This window comes from the organism of the source record quoted next, assembly GCF_019968955.1.
Source record: "MAG: Porospora cf. gigantea A chromosome Unknown PgA_NODE_508_length_16163_cov_393.751, whole genome shotgun sequence".
Lineage (NCBI taxonomy): Eukaryota > Apicomplexa > Conoidasida > Eugregarinorida > Porosporidae > Porospora > Porospora cf. gigantea A.
In genome coordinates, this window is record NW_027151738.1 from 1 (window position 1) to 16163 (window position 16163).

Consider the following 16163-nt stretch of genomic DNA (forward strand, 5'->3'; position numbering starts at 1 on the left):
CAACGCCGCATTTCGGTGGCTGTCTCAAGCAAAACAGACAGGGAAGTTAGAGGAGTTCTTCTCGCAGCTGGATAGAGGCATTCCTAGGTTGATTGTGCGCCTGGATGACCTATCGGAGGTCGACGGAACGTTGAGCCAACTTGTGGTGTCAAGTCCGTACGTCTATCTGGCTCCGGTCGTAGATGCGGTGGCCTCCCTAGTCAAAGAAGCCCGCGGACTCTCTGACAACCATCCCCTGGTACGGTTCAGCTCGCTCGGCCTCTGTGGGTGGTTAGGCCGCAACCACGTGACGCCTCGAGGTCTGAACAGCGCTCTCTGCAATCGAGTTGTGTGCGTTGAGGGCATTCTCACCCGGGTGTCTTCTGTGAGCCACCGCAACGTACAGAGGGGCTATTCCACAGTGGGAGGCGAGAACACGTTCATCAAGTTGTTCCCGGACCCCCACTCAGTGGCCCGAGTGCAGCCTGCTGGAGGACCCGTACCCTTGCATGATCAGGACGGCCGCTCCTTCGAGGTGGACCCCTTGTTCTCGCTGTTCAAGGACGCGCAGTTCGCCACCGTACAGGAGACGCCGGAGTGCGCTCCTCACGGACTTCTGCCTAGATCCGTTGACGTCGTGTTCGAGCACGACTTGGTGGACCGCGTGAAACCAGGGAACCGGGTGCGGTGCTACGGGGTCTTCAGGACCACACACCACAAGGTAGTTGGGAAGTACAACGGCTACTGCAGGCCGTTGTTGATAGTCAACAACGTGGAGCGTATCGGGCTGCGGGATGCAGCACTCTCGCCTAAGGACGTCCGAGAGATCAAGAGCATCGCAGGGCGGAAGGATGCACTCGCCGTCCTATCACGTTCAGTGGCCCCCAGCATCTTCGGACGCGAGATGGTCAAACGGGGTCTCCTTCTACAACTCGTAGGCGGCGAACCGAAGCACACCAAGGAAGGGACTCGAATTCGCGGCGACATTCACGTCATGCTCATCGGAGACCCTTCTTGTGGGAAAAGCCAAATGCTGCGCTTCGTGCTTAATACTGCGCCGGTGTCGATCTCGACCAGCGGCAAAGGCTCATCAGGCGTGGGTCTAACGGCTGCTGTCGTCTCCGATCGTGACACCGGTCACAAGCGGTTGGAGGCAGGCGCCACGGTGCTTGCCGACAACGGGTTCGTCTGCATAGACGAGTTTGACAAGATGGGATCGGACGATCGCGTTGCTATCCACGAGGTTATGGAGCAGCAGACAGTGTCTATCAGCAAGGCGTCCATTCAGGCGCGACTTAATGCTCGCTGCAGCGTGTTAGCGGCTGCCAATCCGTGTTATGGCGTCTTCGACGAGTCTGTGGATCTGAGGGCGCAACTCAGCTTCCCGGACTCCCTGCTGTCGCGATTTGACCTTATGTTTGTGGTTCGGGACTCCCAGCTTAAGGAGGAGGACAGACGAATCAGTTCCCAAGTCCTCCAGCAGCACCAGGGATATAACAAAGGCTCTAAACTCACCGCGTACACTGGCTACACACGCGGCATGACTGCTCTGGGCCCCTCCACTGAGGGGGAGACCAACACTGAGGTATGGGCTGAGGATGCTGACGGCCGCAAGACCACTTTATCGCACGACTTCCTCAAGAAGTACATCCAGTACGCGAAGAGGAGGCCCGCACCAGTGCTCACCTCCGAAGCCGCCAGCCGGATTGCCGACTTCTACTGCCGGCTGAGGCAGCGCCGAGTGAAGGACCGCAAGTCGGCAGGTGTTAGCCTTCCCACGGCACGTACGCTCGAGGCCTGCGTACGTTTGGCGACTGCCCACGCCAAGCTGAAGCTGAAGGATACCATCGGCGTGGTGAGTTCGGCGGGTCTGTCATACCCAGTCAGACGCGCAGATAGCGATTCACTTGCTGCGCTACTCCCTGTTTGGAGAGGACCACGCCGACGACGACAGCGAGTCTGAGCTGAGCGACAGCCCTCAACGAAAGCGGGGGCGGACGCCGCCCCTGGCGGTGGAACCGCCAACCAAGCGGCCGGAAACGCCCCTGCCGCTGGAGGACGTCAACGAAGACGTTCTCACGCACTTCCGGCAAATCGCCGGCAGAGTCCGACGAGGATGCTCCGAGGACTTTATGGACTTCACACAGTTCCAAAATGAAGTCAACAACCTGTCTGAGAAGCACTACACCAGAGAGGCCTTTGATATGCTGCTGACGGTGATGACGGAGGAGAATAATCTGATGTGGGTTTCTGGGACTTGTCGCACGCAGGTTGATAGATCAGAAGGTGTTCTTCATGTGACGACAAACGTCGTTCAGGATCAACTTTGTCCAATGACACTCAACATTAATCAAAAACTATGAAGTTGCTTTCTGTGATGTCATCCTTGGCACTCGCCCCATCCGGCTTCATCGATGCGTCAAACAGAGAGCCATGCGAGCGTACTACCCTCATGTCGGCAGTTGAGGGTGGCAGCTGCGCTTCTATATTCGGTTGGCTGTGGCAGTTTTTTGGGAAGGGCGTAGACCTTCTGGCTCGGCACCTCTCTGTTCGGGCGGTGATCCTCGAGACGACGCTGCCCTCGGAAGCGTCAGGGGGTTTCGCCAGCTCCAAGAAGGCCTGCATGCCCGTAGACGTTCTCAAGTCCGCACAGAGGAACGCGCGGTACAAGTCCACGCACTTGCTGCGTGCATGCTCCGATGTGAGGGCTGTCATCGGTACTATGGGACGTCTCCTTTTTACAGCATCAGTCACTTCGGAGGCGCGCACGGCTACGTCATCAGGTACGCCGCAGGCACGGGCACAGAGCACTCCGTAGGAACTGGAGGCCACTCCGGGTTCTACGGCGTACTGGAACTGGAGGTCATCGCCCTCTCCGTTCAACTCCGCCTTCATGTAAAACACGTCCACACACTGGGCCGGGAAGATCTTGACCAGGTCTAGCGAGACTACCTCCTGGAAATGAGTGGTGAACAAGCACCGCGGAACGGAAGGCATGGATCCGATGTAGTTGATGACAGCTGCCAGCAGCCCAATACCACAGCAGCTGGCGGTTCCCTTTCCGAACTCGTCAATGAGGAGCAGTGTGGACCCTGTGACACCCCGGAGCATCTGGCTCACACGGAGAAGAGCTGTTGAGAAGTACGAGTTGTTCTCGATGGTGGCTGTCTCCCGGATTTCCATGACAGACATGATGGAGTCCACCAACCCGATGGTGGCAGATTCCGCAGGGACGAAAGATCCTAGATGTGCGAGGTAGACGGCAACGGCGACGGTCTTCAAGAAAACACTTTTGCCGCTGCCATTTGGACCAGTGATCAGATGGCATTGGCTCTGGGACATGTCAAGATCATTCGGGATGAAACACGAGCTGTCGAGAGACGACATCAGTTCGTAGACTGGATGGCGGGCCTGAACCAGGCAGAGGGTGGGCTCTGTGACAAGTGTGGGGCGGCACCAGCGCATGTCAACGGCCGTCTTGGCAAAGGCAGAGTACACGTCGTATTCAGCCGCAACGGCGACGCCTTCACTGATGGCGCTTGAGAACTTGGCCAGCCGTTGCTGCAGGTCGCGGAGCAGACGTGTCTCCAGTGTCTGCTTCTCCAGAAGAATGGCGTCGACGACGTTGTCGTAGTCATGAAGTAGCGGCGTTTTGAAGAAAGCCATACCGTCCTTCTCAAACTCAAAGGACCAGCTAGCGTGCGGAAGCGCCGCCTCCATCTCGCCGAACTCCTCAGTCAGTTGAAAGGCCAGAAAAGACCCCAGGGAAGGCATCCAGACAGCCATCGGCTGGCCTTCAGGGACGAAGTGTGCTGTGGAGTCCGATATAAGGGTCATCCAGATCTGTTGAACCGGCCCTCGGATCTCACCTCTCCGACCAGTGCCTCTAACTCGCCGTCAGTGTTCTTCCATTTACAGTAAGCTTCGAGGAGCTCTGGGTGAGTTTCCGGTTTCATGGAAGGCGTCTCACGGCGTACAGATTCTTGGACGTCGAGGTCGGACAAGACTTGTCGGGCAGCCTTCACTTGCGGGACCGCGTCACTGAGTCTCTGGGCGAAAGGCAAACACACTACGGAGCGAAACATGAGCTCCTCCAGCTCAATCAACGCCTCCACGACTCCGATCAACGATGTGAAGTCGTGAACCTTCACAATCGGCTGTAGCTTCAGCTTCGAGAGTATCGGCTCTACGTTTGAAAGCCGGCGCGACAGGCGTTTGAAACTGTAGTACACCTCGCCGTTGTCGCTCTCGACCAGTTGCGCCACTGTATTCAAACGACGTTCGATAGCGCCAAGAGACTTCAGCGGCAGCTTCACCCAGCGTTTGAGCACCGCTGCACTGATCTTCGGGGCGCAAAGATTCTGCTGGAAGAGACTCAGCACTGTAGGACGCTCTTGCCTTTGCTTTTCGTCGGAGAACATTCCAATGTCCGTAGCAGTGGACACATCCACGCTCATGTAGTCATCAATCTTGAGCTCCACGATTTGGTCCATACTGAAGGCGCAGGGCTCGATAGACCGCCTAATAAAGGCGACCACGCCTCCAAGCGCCGACACCGCGTCCGTTCGGCTTAAGTCCAGCCGACTTCTCAACGCTGCCTGCCGTTGAACTGCCGAAGCTCCATTGGAGCCGAAGTTCAGCAACGCATACATTGCGTTGGAGTACAGGAAATCTGCCGCCGGTCGCAGCGTAAGCGTTGCTTGTGCCGTCACGTCGACTACGGCGCGGATATGTCCCTTGATCTGCGCTTTGGTGGCTGCCGAGATCACGAGGGTAAATTCCCCCTCAGCTCTTCGACTCGCGAACTGAATCACGTTCGCGAGCACCGCTGGCTGTTGGCCAGCCCCTCGAAACTCACACAGTAAGGGTAGTCCGTGCACTCGAAGCGAGCGTCGTCACTCCAAATTGCGACGCCAAGCCTCTCTGTGAAGTGAAGACCTAGTGCTGTGACAGGCATCATGTATGTGTACAGTCACAGCAAGACGAAGAGGGTGAACGAATTTTTTAGGTCGCATCTGCAGGCATTAGTCAGAAATACCTCATTCTGCGCGCCATGACACTGTACGACGGCAATTTCCACGGGTCCGCTGGGCACCCCAACATCGAAAGAGCCAAGGTCACGATCGAGGACTCCTGCAGAAGCATAATACCGTTCACTATCAGAGTGTACAACGTCCTCAACTGCACGCTACACTTAGACAAGACAACGGGTAGGTGGAGGGGGCAGAAAGTTCACAAGAGCGAGAAGAGCGCGCCCCCTGATATTCGAGAGATGGAGCAGCAGCTGGCTGAGCTGCTGCTTTCAGACTTGGAGATCCAGCTCGAAGGCGGAGACCTCTACGTACGCAATCTGGACCACGAGCTGCTCTTTGTGCAGGAAGCACACGGGCAGAAATAGCCAAATGTGGGTGAGTGACGCCCTGCTTGCATTCTGTGAACAAAACCGTCTCCAAGCGAGGCCTACAGGGCCTAGCGACCTGCTCCTACACTGCAGAAGCCAACTGCTACTGTGTTGGAACACCATCTGGGAGTTGCGTTCGGCTCCAGATGACGAACGAGAGAACCTCCTGGCTCTGTCAGTCGTGGAAACGTACGCCGGTAACAGCGGAACCTCATCTGAGGAGGGAGTGTCTTTTGGGGAGCCAAATACTCCGCAGTTCGACTTCGTACTTCGCGTCATGGCCTCTGATTTACTGCTCAACTGGTTCAACAGACCTAAAGGAGTGGACCGGGTCTGCATCACTCTCCGAGTTCGGGTCTTCGATGCAGAGCATGTCGAGATCTCCTATGACGAGGCCGAGTCGTACGGGCTGAAATGGAGGATGTCCTTGGCTCTGATGGATGCCCTGAAGGAGATGCCGCCTACGAAGCACTTCACGCCACTGACATCCTTCCCAACAGTAGATTCGTTGCTCAACGCGTCGCAGCTGAGCGTGATGGTAATGCAGGGTGTCCTTCTGTTCCTCTGCGACGCCTTTGGTCTCCCTACAGTGCCGTTATCGCAGCCTTTCTATCAAGGCCTTCTTCCCACGCAAGCTGCTGAAACAGGAGTAATAGTGTCCATGGATGTGTATCATGACGAGCCACCCGCAGACCTAGTGACCAGCCGATTCGTACGAGACTATAAGGTCGTCCGAGTCCTTGGGTCCGGAGGGTTTGGATCGGTTTCCCTTTGCGTAAAGGGTGCTGAAGTGGACTCACGGGATCCCGACAAGCTGTTCGCGGTCAAGACCATCCGCCTACCATCATCCAACAAGGCTGCGTGGTCTCTGGTGCTGCGAGAAGCGAAAATCGCAGCTACGCTGGCCCACGGGCTGATCGTCCGCTACTACAGCGCCTGGGTCGAGTGTATGGCTTTCAGTGTCCCGGCTCGGCTCTCCACGACATTGAGCCGCATGCTTCAGACCAGCCACTCAAGTCCAATTCCCGACGAGGATCCAGGCATGACGCTGTACCTGGCCATGGAATACGTCCGCGGCTCCACGCTTTACGATGTCATCGAGACTCGGGAGGTGTATAAGGAGCCAGCCGTTATCTGGCACTTCTTCGAAATGATTGTTACGGCACTGGACTTTCTTCACAAGCGGAGCTTCATCCATCGCGACCTGAAGCCCGAAAACGTCTTTGTGTTGTGGAAAGCAGACGCCAGTGTGAAGGAGGTAGACTTGCTCGACTGCCAGTTGAAGATCGGCGACTTCGGGCTTTCTACCGTTCTCGGAGACCGAGACGGCCTCGACTGCCACGTGAAGGGAAAATTTCGCCTGAGCGGCGGCATGGGCACGCGCTTCTACGCGGCGCCCGAACAAGAGAAGGGCGGCTGGTACGGCCCCAGCGCTGATGTCTACTCCTTCGGAGTCCTGTTTTTCGAGCTGTGGCATGAGCCCTTCAAAACCAGCATGGAACGCTCGTGTGTGCTGATCGACCTGCTCGAGCGAAGCCTCTTCCCTGAGAGCTTCTCGAAGCGCGTGCCGAGCTACGTTGTGGACCTGATACGCTGCATGGTTAGTCGCGATGCCACCTCAAGACCTACAGCTTCAGACCTTCTCACGTTCCCTTGGAACAGTCAGGTGCGGTCGCCTGGCTCGTTCCCGAAGATCGGAGAAATGCTGAGTCGGCCAGAGCTCACAGTGCACAAAAAGCGCGTTCTGGAGCAGTGAGCGGCCTTTACCTTCATACTCAGGGTTCTATCCATGGCGACGTCCGCCAGTGCGCCGTACAACCCCCCGCCTACTGGTAACCTGGACTTGGTCCTGTCCCTGTTGGAGGAAGTCAACGCGATGTACGTGCAGACGACACTGAAGTACCTGGGGTGTGACCAGACTACACGGCTGATGTCTCAACAAGGAGCCATCGTTCAACCCGCACCCTCACTCCTCCCAGCCCTGAGAGACGACGCAGCAGGGATGTCCATGCCCACGGAAGGCTACCTGTACACGCAGGGGTTCGTGGCCGAGAATTTGCATTTGGCCTGCTCGGTACGGTACCTCGACTGCGGTGCAGAGGCTGCGTATGCGGCGGCGAACCTCATACGTCTGGCGTGTCGGAGCACGGTAGCCACGCTGCACTTGGCCGGGACCTCGTGCGAGCTGACAAAATTTTTAGTGAGGGACTTACAGCCAGTCGAGATGGCGGAGTCGACGAGCGACGACTTCGAGGGCGTATTTTTCTGGCTGGCCGGCAGGTCCGTTCGTTTGCTGTCATGTGTCAACCTGGACACTTTGCAAACGAACTCCGATGTGCTTGTTGTTGGCGGGCTGCTACGGTCGGAAGTCTCTATTGAAGCGGGACTCGAAATGCGGTTCACCGCTCATCCGGAGCCGGAGAGGCCAGTGGTGTCAGTTCTCCACGACGAAGACGCGACACTCACTGCACACGCGCTCTGCCTGCACTTAAGTCGGCGAGGCCTGCTGAACGAGCGGCGGTTCATCAGCAAGAAGAAGAGAGGTGGGATTGCGGGTCGCCACTAAGCAGCTGTGCGGAATGGCTGTCTAGTCGAGGTGCGTGTGGATACCAATGGCCATCCGAGTTATCGCTGTAATATAAACCTGCAGGAAAAAGTGGGTGTCTTTTCATAATTAGATGCAGGTATTCCTTGATGTGGATGGGTGTGCAGGCTTCATCTCAGACATCCTCACCTCGGCTTGTTGACTTCATTCAAGAGTTTGTGATTGATCATAGAGGACCCAATCTGCATCTTAACCAGAATCATCATTTCAGTATTAGGAACGTGGTAGTCGTAATCCGGGTCAAATACCGCGGACTCCTGGGCAAACGACCCTATGAAAGCGTTTAGGCGCTTGTTCGGTAGGCTCGGAGCAGGCACAGACTCCTTGGCTGACGATTCCAGGTTCTCTCCTGAGGTTTGTCCAGCTCGGTTGAACTGCACTGCTTTTGGGTCGACGTCCTTGGCTGACGATTCCAGGTTCTCTCCTGAGGTTTGTCCGGCTCGGTTGAACTGCACTGCTTTTCGGTCGAACCTCATCGTCGACTTGCGAACCATTTTGAAGGAGCCGTGGTACTCTTCACATTCTGAATCGCGCTGTCCACATCTATCTCACGAGTCAACCGCTGCACTCGTTCGGCGTTTGTGCCGCAGAGGCCTGCGCCAGCCACGATCTTCATGTCTGCCATCTTGTTTGCTGTGTACTCGCGCATTCGCCTCAGATTCGCGGCGCCGGCGTTGCAATTGGGCATCCCTCCGGAGGATAAAACGCGGCGGAATCCCAGGGCGTAAGCCTGGCTTAGGGCGCGCTTGACGTCAGAGACCTGATCAATGCATCGGTGGAGAGTGCAGGTGTGCTTACGGAGGTCCACGCCCTCCAACAGGACACGAAGTGTTACCACATCAAGATTTCCGTCTGGAAGCAACGCGCCCAGTACGAAACCGTGGATATGCTTCTTCCCCAGCACCTTTATGTCCTCTTTCATGATACGAATGTCGTCCTCATCGAGGACGAAGTCCCCCTTGCGGTTGCGAATCATCACCACTACTTGTACGTGCGTCTTTTTCAGAAACGCAGCTGTCCAGTCGACGAACCCGATGGAAGGTGTCAAACCTCCTTCGCTAAGGGCGGCGCATAACTCTACGCGGTCGGCACCCCCAGCTAACGCCCTCCGCACAGACTCTGCATTATCTACACAGACTTCCAAAAGCATTGTCACGTTTTCGTCATTTTCCTATCGTCACACAAACATTCGCTTTCGCACCATAACTTTTCCGATGTCGTCAAAGTCTGTAACCTTTCGAAGCGCAGCCTACGCAATCCCTCCTCCCGACACAGCCTTCATCCGCATGTGCCGAGAAATTGAAAATGAGTCCAAGGCCATTGAGCGGAAGAACGCAGTTGGGCCCCACCTGCCCAGAAACTGCGTTGCCGCCACTAAGTACCGAGTTAAACAGAAGCCGGGCATCCTGACACGTCTACTGGCCCACTGGAGGTGGATCACTCGAGACTAATGGCGTATCTTTGTAAATGAAAGAAATTCCAAAGTAACATCCGTTTAAGGGAACGGGTTATTGAAAAAAATAGTTATAAAAGACCAATGAACCGAGTAGCTTCTGATGGCCTCGACGTCAAAAGCCAGCTGCAAGCCCAAATAAAGCGGAACGCCACTCTGGAGGTGAGTATCGTGGTTCTTCACCATCAGGACATGTTGCTGGTAACCGAACAGCGATCCAAGCACTATTTGGCCAAGCTAGACGCCATGTGCTTCACCCTGATGAAGCTGGAGAAGGCTCCCCAACTGCCCGAGATGCCAGAGACGTCGTGGCGAAACTTCTTGCCATTCGGATCAGCCAGCCCTATAAAGGGCGCTACCAGCCAGTCTGCTGACGATTTGGCGGAGGTCAGAAACGAAAACAGAGCGCTGCTGGATGTTATCGCTGCGCAGAATTTGAAGATTGGTGACTGGCGGGGACCCCCGAAACGCAGAGTCTCTGGAGCTCAGAGAGCACAGCTTGTCAACTGATCTACGACGTCCTCAGGATGAGGAGAGAGAGAAACGCGAGGCAGAACTCCGGGCGAAGGTTGAGGCCCTAGAAGCTCAGGTTTCGGTATCCCAAGCCGAATCAGCCCAGCTGCGCCGAGATCTCCAGGAGGTTAAGACTCTGGCAGAGACAGAAACCAACCGTCGAGGCTTGGTGCAGGCGGAATGCGCAGCCAAGGCGGAGCTCGTAGGTCAGACGGTGAGCGCTGTGGTCTCGAGGGTTAGGCGACAGCTGAACTTCATCAGCGCCGCAAAAAACTACCGATGGAAGTCCTTCATGCGCTTTCACTGTATCTACCATATAGTGCACTACATGGGCGTCTCCAACCAGACTTTGAGCCCGCAGAAATGCAGCCTCTTGCGGTGGTGGTTGGATGTATCCTGCTTTCTGTCACCGGAGGACCTGCAGGCCATGCCACAGGGTAGTGAGGCAACGACGGTTTGGAAGCAACTGCTCACGTTCGAGGACATCGTCGACGTCATTCCCCAGGCGGTGCGGTCGTTCCTTCAGGAGTTGGACCATCACAGCCTTACCGTCAGCGTAAACTTACAGAAGCTGCAAATGCTACCTCACGTTGACGGCCCCGGAGCCGCCCTGACAGCGCTCACCGTGGTGCACTCCACCAGCGCCAACACCGACACCGTGGAGGCGTTTCTGGCACCTCTCTTTCAGTCCTTCATCGACGACCTGGAGGCCAACTTCGAAACGGATCAAGCGCGATACTGGGCGGACTGTATCTCAGTCCTGGACTCACTGGTGACTTCGGCCACGCTGTATGGCAGGAGCGAAGCGTCAACAGAGTTCTGGATGCAGGCGTTTGTTGACAAACTACGCAGCGTTCATGACCTGCACAAGCAAAAGCTTGTCTCTGTCGAGGCCTCGCACGAGCATGTACGCGAGGAGCTGAGCCTCGCGGTGTCAGAAGCCACGAAGCAGCTGCGGCTCTGTGAAGAGCGCCTCAAGAGATCTAAGGAGAAGGCGGCGGGGCTGGAACGCCAGATTTGCGCTCTACGGGATGAGAAAGACACCCTCGCGGCGGATCTCACAGTCATGGACACCAAGACGAGCACATTACAGCAGCAGTTCATCAAACTCGTTGGGGAGCTCGGCCAAACCAACCTCGCGCTGAGTGAAGTGGTGTCGTTGCTGTGCTCTGAGTGTAAATCGACGATCGCAGTCAAGGCGGAGCATGCGAGTCTGAGAGAGCGCTTCCAGTTTGTGCGTGACTGAAATGCTTTTCAGGGTGATACCCTTCGTCGTGTGGTGTTTGGCGGTCGCGCCATACCCAATAGCTGGTCCAGAGCCCGGCGTTCACCATAAACCACCTCCAAAGTCCAAGCCACAAGCAGTTACGTTGGGGGGCAAGGTTGTTGAGAGCGCAGCAGCACTCAAGGAGGGGTTAGCAGCCGAGGCGACGGCAGAGAAGGCAGCCGAGGCGGCAGAAGCTGCCGCCAAATCGGAGCAGGCGGCAGCTGCACAGCAGGCAGAGGAAGTCAAAGCAGCGCTCAACAGCCTCCTTTCGGGTGGTGAGGGACCCGACGGAAAACCTCTACTCGGACCTGACGGAAAACCTCTACTCGGACCCGACGGAAAACCTCTACTCGGACCCACCCCAACGGATCTAGGTCGTTTGTCCCGCCTCTCTGCCGTTTCGGATTTCAAATCCCAAGTCCTGCTTTCTGCCGTGGTTTCCTTACTCCTGGCTCCCACAACCTGGTGCATCTTCGTGAGCGAGTGAGACGCCAGATCCTTTCCGACGCAGTGACCCGACCCAGCGCCCACTACACAACGCGACCGTCGTGGGTCAGCTGGTATTCCTCATGTCCATTCTCGTAGGCATTTCGCGCAGTCTGCACCGCAGCGCATCCACATAGTCAGCCCTCTGATCAGTGAGACCGTGTGCTTGTTGTTGAGCTTTCTGGTGGGAGGCCTCTTCTGGACCAACACACGAATCGCAATCTTCCTCGGAATTTTATACCCTGCGTGGCTGTCCGTAGCACTGGTTCTGCTGGCCCTGTCCTGTTTTCTGCCCTTCAGCTTCTCGCCTTTTTTGGTGGGGATGGTAGCGCTCGCGACGGCGTACCTGGCGATGTCCTCTGTAGGGTCGCTAGCAGGTAGTCTAGGAGCAAGTTACCTCTCAGCTGGCTTCTGTCTGTACTTGTGGCATGTCTATCAGCAAGACTTTCGATTGGACAGCCTCTCTCTCGATTTCATGAACTATCCCACACGCGTGTTGACGTGTGAGTTTGTTAAACCTCCTACACAGCCCCACTGAAGCCCGCCCTGGTTACACTGGACTTCCTCGGATCGCTAATTCTGGTGTTCACTCTGACTGCCGCGGGACTAGCAATACAAGTCACAAGACGAAGGCAAGGAAAAAACCAAGTCGTGTAGACAGAGGGTCACACATGCAAAGCTATCAAAACGTCCCAACATCCACATCCTCCAAAGCGACATAATTTTGTTGGCCGAGACGCGAACGTCTGGCCTTTCGGTAAAAACTGTGCCACTGGGTCCCACGAAGCGTGAGCCCACTCTGTATTACAGGCCACTGAGTGCAATGCGCCGCTCCACAGAGGAGACGAGGATGCTGGAGACCCCGTTCTCATAGGCAAGGTAAGTATGCAATAAACAATTTAATTAGTGTGTTGCTGTCTGTTTTGTCCCCCGAATCATGAGTAGAAAACGTATCTATCGTTATGTTGGTTTCATATCTTTCGCTATGTTTCAAAGGGAGGATGACTAGTATCTTTCACATTCTCTACCCACGCGCTGACTGCGGGCGAGAATCGCTGACTGAGGCCAGCGCCGAGGTGACCTCTACCTCCACACGCCCGTCAGTCGTGATGGCGTGCCGGGGGTAGACGATGCTCTTGCGAGAACTTCCTCTGGTGACTTCAGTAACCGCGCTTTGTCTAGTGACTGCGCTGCCAGCGCCAGAGTGCACTTCAGACGTTCGTGAGGACCTCGCATTCGGTGGCTCCGCCAGCCGTCGGCCCATAGTTAGCAGGTGAGGGTCCAGGGCGCTGGGAGGCATGATGTGAGCGTTGCATCTGTTACCCAGCATGGCCTTGCCCCAAGCCGTATCAGGGTCGCAACCTAACACAAAGATTCCGAGTTTGATTTTGGAGAGATCAGGGACCGCTGGGGAGTACACATTTGAAATGTGGGGTCTGGGGTTGGGGATCGGTTCCATTTGCGCGCTGAGTCACGACTGAGGCAGCCCCCCACAATGTGAAGTCCTCTGCCGGCTGCACCTGCGGATCCCAGACTGAAGGCTGTAGCGTTAACAGCCAACTGTTTGGTGAACGAATGCGGTCGTGCTTCCAAATCTGGTCCATCCACGTGGGTATCTGCTCCTTCACGAATAAAGCTCGATCCTTATCGGGGTCCATCAGTAGAACTCCTAGCAGCATTATAATTTCCCGGTGCATCAGCCTACGGAAAGGCTCCCTAGACCAGTACAGCTGGTCCTCAAGGTCATCGAACATCTTCCACGTTTTGGCCTTCAGCTGCTTCACCCACGCAGGCGGCACCAGAAGCGCGTGGCAACACCAGAAAGCCACTCCAATCTCTAGCGGGTCCGACGTCTGCATGGCATTAAGTCTGTGTTCAAGCTGGAGGGCGTCTCACGCGTAGTCGACCATTTTCTCGCAGTCGTGGCGTTCCTCCACCAGCACAGATACCTCCTCGTCGCCTTCCTCGGGCTCGGCATCGTATAAATCCGCCACGAGACTGTACACGCAATAGGCTTCGAAGGTGGACAGCGGTGCTTCTCGGTTGGTTTTAAATCTGTGTACGCGCCCCCAGTTCCTCACTTTGTGCGGTCCACGTCCATACGGTACATAAAGCGCGGCCTGTCAGATCCCGGTCGCTTACAGAAGGCGCGATGCGCCAGCTGCAACAGCTCTACCGCCTGGTCGTTGTACGTAACATCACGCGTCCACAGCGCGAAGCGGTTTAGGGCATATGCCCATCGCAGAAGGTTCTCGAAGGTTTGTCCGTCTCCCTCTACGTACTTCTCGTGAATGTCGTAGCCGTCGCGAAGACCGCCCAGTACCGGGTGGTCGTCGGTGCTCAATCCTAGACGCTCAGGCGGCCTCACGAAAACCTGGCTCCACCGCCTACTCCGACCAGCTAAATCCTTCTCGTCCAGCCTGGCGCGTCCCAACACCTCGTGCACCTCTTTTATGAGGGCGCGAGCCTTGTATACAAACTCGATCTGCCTGGTTTCGTTGTACAGAGTTATCAGGTTCAGGACGCCCCACGTATCACCAGCCAAGTCTCGCTGACTGTTGTAGCGCGAACCCGATGGCCGTGGACGCCAGATTTCCGGCATATCGGTGTCCATAAAACCGTAGATGCGGCTCAACACCCATTCCATCTGCCCGAGGTTCCGCTTCCGTATAACAGCAGGGTCAACTTCCACTACCGTATCGCTGGTCAGTGACGCCTGGATCTCCAGGGAGACACTTCCGGATCTCATGTACGGCAGAAAGCCTGGGTCTCTCTTGTCGGGGTAGACGTAGCGAGGCCCGGCGCGGCTCTCGGTGGCTATCACCGCGTCTTCAGACTCGTCGGAAGCTATCTTGGACGCCTTCTCCTCGTCGGGCATCCCAGGCTGCTCGTACAGGATTTGCCGGGTCTGGAACTCAGGTTTCGGAATGGCCATGGTTGCTGATTTCTTAGATGCAGCTTCAGAGGGGGCTTTTGATTTCGGGAGTGTCATGGTCGCTGATTTCTTAGACGAGGCTTCAGAGGGGGCTTCTGATTTCGGAATAACCATGGTCGCTGATTTCTTAGACGAGGCTTCAGAGGGGGCATCTGATTTTGGAATAACCATGGTTGCTGATTTCTTAGACGAGGCTTCAGAGGGGGCATCTGATTTCGGAATAACCATGGTGGCTGATTTCCTAGATGCAGCTTTAGAAACGGCTTTTGATTTCGGAAGTATCATGGTCGCCGATTTTTTGGATGCAGCGTCAGAGGCTTCTGATTTTGGAATAGCCATGGTTTCCGACTTGGCCGTGATGATCGTTTTCGTCCCAGTGCCCTCTGGGAGCTGCGAAGGGGGTGTAACCGCTGTTCCGGCTGCCTCCGTTGCCTCCTTGGCTGCAGATTGTAGAGATGCGTCTGGATCCTTGGACAGCGGATGATCTGACGGATTGCTGGAGATGTTCGCACTCATGTCAGGAGAATCCCTGAAATCTCCAGAGATTTGAGTGTGCTGTTATTAATCAAGTGTGACACGTAAACCGCAGTGAAGCTGAAACACTTACAAATCAAGTGTGACACGCAAACCGCAGCGAAGCTGAAACACTTACACTTCTGCTACTCTTCTAGGCGCTATCGACACACGTCCCTAGATGCGTTTTTGATTCGAAAGTTTCACATAGTTCATTACTGCCAGCGTTACACGGTACCTCTATCGTTACTTCGCGGATTCCCTTGCGAGTAGGCCGTGCGATTCCCTTGCGAGTAGGCCGTGCGATTCCCTTCCGCGTAGGCTCTTCCTGCGCGAGTCGGGTCGCCATCTTTGCGGACCTTTACGAGGGCGAGCCGGGTGCTCCTTGCTGTGCCGACTAATACTGCGTACAATGGATTCGAGTTCGTCCTTCCGCAGCTGCCTCGCGTCGGCGTCCTCGGCGTCAGCGTCCTCCGCGTCAGCGAGCAGGTGGAGGGCCGACACAGCCTGGTCACCATCTATCTTGTTCAAAAGCGTGTCGTGGTCGACCCGGTAGGCTCCAACGGCTCCGATAATAAACGCACAGGTAAAGAGTTGCATTTGATGTTATACTATTTCTTGGGTTTGAGTCCTCGTGGGGTCGCGACACCGCAACCAAATTTTCATCTGCGAAATGAGAGCTGCTTTGGAAACACCATATGTGCTTGCAAAAGAATGTTCGAAAGGATACAATTAAGCCATAATATGCTTGGCCAAGTCAACAACTCGGTTTCTGTAACCCCATTCGTTATCGTACTAGGTAACGAGTTTAACGAAGGTATCGTTCAGCATGATTCGGTTGGCCAAATCATTCAGCAGGATTCCTTCATGTCCAACGGGGAGAAGCTCACAGCATGTTACACACGTGGTTGTTCTCGGAGTAAACGGATTCGGCAGACTGCATCGCTCCTCTCGTCAAGATTGTGAATGACAAGTTCGGCATAGTGGAGGCACTCATGACCACGATACACG

The 16163-nt window shown here is 55.7% G+C and overlaps 11 protein-coding genes across 21 annotated transcripts; 7 read left to right on the forward strand and 4 right to left on the reverse strand.

Moving 5' to 3' along the window:
- Nucleotides 1-37: 37 nt before the first annotated feature.
- Nucleotides 38-2342, forward strand: KVP18_002441 (uncharacterized protein; the record flags this gene model as incomplete). Of its 2 annotated transcripts, XM_067953319.1 has the most annotated exons (3): nucleotides 38-1834; nucleotides 1863-2221; nucleotides 2250-2280. In XM_067953319.1, coding segments are annotated over 3 exons (2187 nt in total), but the record flags the coding sequence as incomplete, so codon positions are not given. The 2 variants fall into 2 exon arrangements, with proteins under 2 accessions (XP_067808047.1, XP_067808046.1); XM_067953318.1 differs by having other exon boundaries at nucleotides 1863-2342.
- On the reverse strand, nucleotides 2326-4939 carry KVP18_002440 (uncharacterized protein; the record flags this gene model as incomplete). Of its 2 annotated transcripts, XM_067953317.1 has the most annotated exons (3): nucleotides 2326-3822; nucleotides 3849-4784; nucleotides 4838-4939. In XM_067953317.1, 3 exons carry the CDS (start codon nucleotides 4937-4939, stop codon nucleotides 2326-2328), a joined length of 2535 nt encoding a protein of 844 aa, XP_067808045.1. The 2 variants fall into 2 exon arrangements, with proteins under 2 accessions (XP_067808045.1, XP_067808044.1); XM_067953316.1 differs by lacking the exon at nucleotides 4838-4939 and having other exon boundaries at nucleotides 3813-4631.
- Nucleotides 2671-2922, forward strand: KVP18_002444 (uncharacterized protein; the record flags this gene model as incomplete). The annotated part of the gene is made up of 1 exon (XM_067953324.1): nucleotides 2671-2922. The coding sequence occupies one exon, from the start codon at nucleotides 2671-2673 to the stop codon at nucleotides 2920-2922; it is 252 nt and encodes an 83-aa protein (XP_067808052.1).
- On the forward strand, nucleotides 3226-3522 carry KVP18_002443 (uncharacterized protein; the record flags this gene model as incomplete). Its single annotated transcript, XM_067953323.1, has 1 exon — nucleotides 3226-3522. One exon carries the CDS (start codon nucleotides 3226-3228, stop codon nucleotides 3520-3522), a length of 297 nt encoding a protein of 98 aa, XP_067808051.1.
- A 93-nt stretch (nucleotides 4940-5032) lies between the features above and the next one.
- KVP18_002446 (uncharacterized protein) lies at nucleotides 5033-5377 on the forward strand (the record flags this gene model as incomplete). Its single annotated transcript, XM_067953326.1, has 1 exon — nucleotides 5033-5377. One exon carries the CDS (start codon nucleotides 5033-5035, stop codon nucleotides 5375-5377), a length of 345 nt encoding a protein of 114 aa, XP_067808054.1.
- Nucleotides 5378-5381: 4 nt separating this feature from the next.
- KVP18_002436 (uncharacterized protein) lies at nucleotides 5382-7946 on the forward strand (the record flags this gene model as incomplete). Of its 3 annotated transcripts, XM_067953308.1 has the most annotated exons (2): nucleotides 5382-7132; nucleotides 7160-7946. In XM_067953308.1, the coding sequence occupies 2 exons, from the start codon at nucleotides 5382-5384 to the stop codon at nucleotides 7944-7946; spliced, it is 2538 nt and encodes an 845-aa protein (XP_067808036.1). The 3 variants fall into 3 exon arrangements, with proteins under 3 accessions (XP_067808036.1, XP_067808034.1, XP_067808035.1); XM_067953306.1 differs by lacking the exon at nucleotides 7160-7946 and having other exon boundaries at nucleotides 5382-7136; XM_067953307.1 differs by lacking the exon at nucleotides 5382-7132 and having other exon boundaries at nucleotides 7170-7946.
- A 164-nt stretch (nucleotides 7947-8110) lies between these two features.
- Nucleotides 8111-9135, reverse strand: KVP18_002438 (uncharacterized protein; the record flags this gene model as incomplete). Of its 2 annotated transcripts, none has more annotated exons than XM_067953313.1 (2): nucleotides 8111-8508; nucleotides 8538-9135. In XM_067953313.1, 2 exons carry the CDS (start codon nucleotides 9133-9135, stop codon nucleotides 8111-8113), a joined length of 996 nt encoding a protein of 331 aa, XP_067808041.1.
- Nucleotides 9136-9199: 64 nt separating this feature from the next.
- On the forward strand, nucleotides 9200-9436 carry KVP18_002445 (uncharacterized protein; the record flags this gene model as incomplete). The annotated part of the gene is made up of 1 exon (XM_067953325.1): nucleotides 9200-9436. One exon carries the CDS (start codon nucleotides 9200-9202, stop codon nucleotides 9434-9436), a length of 237 nt encoding a protein of 78 aa, XP_067808053.1.
- An 86-nt stretch (nucleotides 9437-9522) lies between these two features.
- On the forward strand, nucleotides 9523-12361 carry KVP18_002442 (uncharacterized protein; the record flags this gene model as incomplete). Of its 3 annotated transcripts, XM_067953320.1 has the most annotated exons (6): nucleotides 9523-9883; nucleotides 9912-11181; nucleotides 11210-11701; nucleotides 11730-11799; nucleotides 11829-12207; nucleotides 12234-12361. In XM_067953320.1, 6 exons carry the CDS (start codon nucleotides 9523-9525, stop codon nucleotides 12359-12361), a joined length of 2700 nt encoding a protein of 899 aa, XP_067808048.1. The 3 variants fall into 3 exon arrangements, with proteins under 3 accessions (XP_067808048.1, XP_067808050.1, XP_067808049.1); XM_067953322.1 differs by lacking the exons at nucleotides 11210-11701; nucleotides 11730-11799; nucleotides 11829-12207; nucleotides 12234-12361 and having other exon boundaries at nucleotides 9912-11197; XM_067953321.1 differs by lacking the exons at nucleotides 9523-9883; nucleotides 9912-11181; nucleotides 11730-11799; nucleotides 11829-12207; nucleotides 12234-12361 and having other exon boundaries at nucleotides 11199-11705.
- Nucleotides 12362-12728: 367 nt separating this feature from the next.
- On the reverse strand, nucleotides 12729-15155 carry KVP18_002437 (uncharacterized protein; the record flags this gene model as incomplete). Of its 4 annotated transcripts, XM_067953309.1 has the most annotated exons (4): nucleotides 12729-13170; nucleotides 13199-13573; nucleotides 13601-13759; nucleotides 13786-14924. In XM_067953309.1, 4 exons carry the CDS (start codon nucleotides 14922-14924, stop codon nucleotides 12729-12731), a joined length of 2115 nt encoding a protein of 704 aa, XP_067808037.1. The 4 variants fall into 4 exon arrangements, with proteins under 4 accessions (XP_067808037.1, XP_067808040.1, XP_067808039.1 ...); XM_067953312.1 differs by lacking the exons at nucleotides 13199-13573; nucleotides 13601-13759; nucleotides 13786-14924 and having other exon boundaries at nucleotides 12729-13034; XM_067953311.1 differs by lacking the exons at nucleotides 13601-13759; nucleotides 13786-14924 and having other exon boundaries at nucleotides 13102-13563.
- A 243-nt stretch (nucleotides 15156-15398) lies between these two features.
- Nucleotides 15399-15752, reverse strand: KVP18_002439 (uncharacterized protein; the record flags this gene model as incomplete). Its single annotated transcript, XM_067953315.1, has 1 exon — nucleotides 15399-15752. The coding sequence occupies one exon, from the start codon at nucleotides 15750-15752 to the stop codon at nucleotides 15399-15401; it is 354 nt and encodes a 117-aa protein (XP_067808043.1).
- Nucleotides 15753-16163: the final 411 nt, after the last annotated feature.